Source organism: Dipodomys ordii, unplaced genomic scaffold, assembly GCF_000151885.1.
Source record: "Dipodomys ordii isolate 6190 unplaced genomic scaffold, Dord_2.0 Scaffold121, whole genome shotgun sequence".
NCBI lineage: Eukaryota > Metazoa > Chordata > Mammalia > Rodentia > Heteromyidae > Dipodomys > Dipodomys ordii.
The window spans coordinates 1,568,013-1,571,615 of NW_012267337.1; the positions used below are offsets into that span (position 1 = coordinate 1,568,013).

Consider the following 3,603-nt stretch of genomic DNA (forward strand, 5'->3'; position numbering starts at 1 on the left):
CCTTGAGCTGAAGAGCTGAGGGACAGCGCCCAGGCCCAGAGTTCAGGCCCCACAACCGGACCCAAAAAAAAATAATAATAAAACAAGTCCTGGGGCTTGAACTCAGGGCCTGGGCACTGTCCCTGAGCTTCTTTTTGCTCAAGGCTAGAATTCTACCACTTGAGCCACAGTGCCACTTTCAGCCCTTTCTTCTTATGTGGTAATGAGGAATTGAACCCAGGGTTTCATGCATGCTAGGTGAGTATTCTACCACTAAGCCACATTCCCAGCCCCAAAAGCAGTCCTTAGTACTAGAGTGACTGGCTCTGGCTCAAATCAAAAGCCAGAAGATATATGTAGGAGGAGATAATTAACAATTCTCCCTGAAATTCATTGGGTTGACACTTAGGTCAGGTGCTTTATTAAAGAGTCATTAAAACCATGTGACAGTATAGTCTTTGAATTCAAGAACTCAAGCTTCCTCATTGCTGAACACGTTTACACAAGTTCACTAACTTTGTATGTATCCACTTATTTGGAATGTGCGGGTAGGAGGTATAGACCTGACTCATTTCCTGATACAGGGACTGCTCTCCAAACAGAAGCAACACATCTCAGGCAAGCTCTGAAGAAGCCAAAAGTAAAGCCCTCAGAGACCTGACAATCCAGGATTGATGTATACTCAGCCCCCTGGACAAGAGCCACAACACAAGGACCAGTAAGGAGGTAAGGTCTATGACAAAATATAAAGGTAAGCTGGGCACCTGTGGCTCACGCCTGCAATCCTAGCTACTCAGGAGGCTGAGACCTAAGGGTCATGGTTCAAAGCCAGCCCAGGCAGGAAAAGTCTGTGAGATTCTTATCGCTAATAAATCACTCAGAAAACCAGAAGTGGTGCTGTGCAAGTGGCAGAGTGCTAGCCTTGAGCTGAAGAGCTGAGGGACAGCGCTCAGGCCCAGAGTTCAAGCCCCATGGCTAGAAAAAAAAAAAAGGTAAAAGAACAGGAGAAAGGAAGAGAACTGGAAGAGATCAAATTGTTAAGTGAGAATATTGACAATGGAGTTGGGCACTAGTGGCTCATGTCCTTAATCATAGCTACTCTGGAGGCTAAGATCTGAGGATCAAGGTCAAAGCCAGCTCGAGCAGGAAACTCTGTAAAACTCCTATCTGCAATTACTTACCAAAAAGCCAGAAGTGAAGGTATGGAAGTAGAGTTAAAAAAAAAAAAGAAAAAGAACCTGGGGCAAGTAGCTCATGCCTATAATCCTAGCTACTCAGGAGGCTGAGATCTAAGGATCAGAGTTCAAAGCCAGCCTGGGCAGGGAAGTCCGTGAGACTCTTATCTCCAAAAAGCCACTAGAAAACCAGAAGTGGTGCTGTGGCTCGAGTTGTAGAGCGCTTGCCTTGAGCTGAAGAGCTGAGGGACAGTGCTCAGGCCCAGAGTTCAAGCCCTACAACTGACAAAAAAAGAAAAGAAGAGAAAAAGAAAGAATAAGACAAAGGAAGTACTTTATTAGAGGGCAGGAAGGCTCATGGAGAGGGAGAAAGAGGGAGAGAAGACAAGTTATGTTGAGAGGCTAGAAGAATTAAAGAGCCAAAAAATGTAGAATTAGAGATGGAGACCTAGACATAGGCACATGGAAACACAGAGGAGTTGGGGACCCAGAGGATAATCCTGAGAGATAAAGTGAATAGTGATAAGCAAAACCTGTCATTAGTGGCTCATACCAGTAATCCTAGCAACTCAGGAAGTTGAGATCTGAGGATTGGCTTGAAGCCAACAGAACAGCCCATGAGATTTTTCTCTCCAATTAACCACCAAAATGCCAGAAGTGGAGCTGTGTCTCAAGTGGTAGAGTGCTAGACTTGAGAAAAAAAGCTCAGGGATGTCACCCAAGCCCTGAGTTTAAACCCCAGAACCAGCACAAAAACAAACAACAATAACAACAATAAAAAGCCCTAAGGCCCTAAATTTAATTTTCAGAGCTTGGGGGGGGGGAGGGAGTGACAGGCAACTGGGACAGCATGACAGGAAATAAGGATGAAAGGTTATGGGACTGGAGCCATAGGATAGGGAATGGAGTCATAGCACATGTGAGCACCCAGGGAGAGGGAGAGATGAGACACAAAACAAAAAATGGAGAAGATAGTAGGGTAGGGAGATGAGTGATTTGTTGGAAAAAACAAATACAGAAAAGCAGTTTTTCAACTAAATTCCCTGCTTTCTCACCCCTACCACCTAGACCCCCCATCCTGACTGCTCTCACTAAGAGTGATGACAACATCTAGAGAAGGATTCTACCCTCTGCAGCTTTTCCTGCTGCTGGGGCTGTGGGTGGCTGAGGTCCCAATCAGTGCCAGGCCCATCCACATGACCTCAGCACAGTGGTTTGAAACTCAGCATGTGCAGCTCAGTCCTCAAACATGCAACTCAGCCATGAGACACATCAACAAGTACACCAAACACTGCAAAAATCTCAATAGCTTCCTGCATGAATCTTTCTCCAGCATGGCCACCACCTGCCAGATGCCCAATATAGCCTACAAGAATGGCAGGGAGAATTGTCACCAGAGCCAAAAGCCTGTGTCCCTGACAAGCTGTGAACTCGTGTCAGGGAAGTATCCAAATTGCAGGTACAGAGAAAAGCATCTGAGTGCACAGTTCATCGTAGCCTGTGACCCTCCTCAGCAAAAGGATACTGGGAAATTCCATCTAGTTCCTGTGCATTTGGACCAAGTCCTTTAGGTTTCCAGGTTTCTTTACTCTTGTCCAGGCCTCTTTCTTGCTCCTTCTCCTCCTCTGAATGCCTTTTTTTTCCTTCATTTCTTGGGGCTCTTCTGCTTCCAGCTCTTCAGAGAGACTAACGGGGAGTTAAGGCCCACACTTTGGAAGACTAAGCTCCAAGGAATATGGTCTTTCATCTTTTGGTGGTCATTTTTCCAGAAACATTCCCCAGAGGTACTGAGCAAATTCAAGGGCATAGGGTCCTTGATTTAGCCTTTGAATAACTCTCCCTCGTCTGTCTTATCATGGCAGTAAAACAAGGGGGAGGAAATAAATGAAGAAGAGTTGTATGCAATTTATACAGTGCTCTTTCTGTTCCTAAACCAGGCTCCTTCCCAATCTGCTATGGAGTTAAGGTGACCTCTGTGGGAGAGGTGGCCGGAAGGAAAACAGAAGATAGAAATGTCACCTTCTATTTACATAGAACTTCATGCCTTTCACAGAGATCTCTGGTGAAATAGACTTGACAGGATTACCTGTCCATTTCATGGTTGGAAAAAACTGAGATTTCAGAAAGCTTATTTATCATGGTGCTAGTGTCTCATGCCAGTAATCCTAGCTACTCAGGAAGTTGAAATCTGATTATTGAGGTTTGAAGCCAACTCGGCAGGAAATCTATGAGACTCTTATCTCCAATTAACAACCCAAAATCTGGATGTGGAGTTTTGGCTCAAGTGGTAGTACCAGTCTTGAGTGAATAAGCTAAAGGAGGGGCTGGGAAGGTGGCTCAGTGGTAGAGCACTTGCCTTGCATGCCTGAGGCCCTGGGTTCCATTCCTTAGCACCACATAAGCAAAAAGAAAAAAGCCAGAAGTGGCGCTGTGGCTCAAGTGGTAGAGC

At 45.5% G+C, this 3,603-nt stretch overlaps 1 protein-coding gene across 1 annotated transcript; it reads left to right on the plus strand.

The window, feature by feature from the left end:
* The first annotated feature begins 2,254 nt into the window (after positions 1–2,254).
* Positions 2,255–2,725, plus strand: LOC105995821 (ribonuclease 7-like). The gene has a single exon (XM_013029686.1). The coding sequence runs from the start codon at positions 2,255–2,257 to the stop codon at positions 2,723–2,725; it is 471 nt and encodes a 156-aa protein (XP_012885140.1).
* Positions 2,726–3,603: the final 878 nt, after the last annotated feature.

Coding starts and splice junctions, on each gene's coding strand:
- LOC105995821 (XM_013029686.1), top strand. CDS start 2,255: ATGACAACATCTAGAGAAGGATTCTACCCTCTGCAGCTTTTCCTGCTG.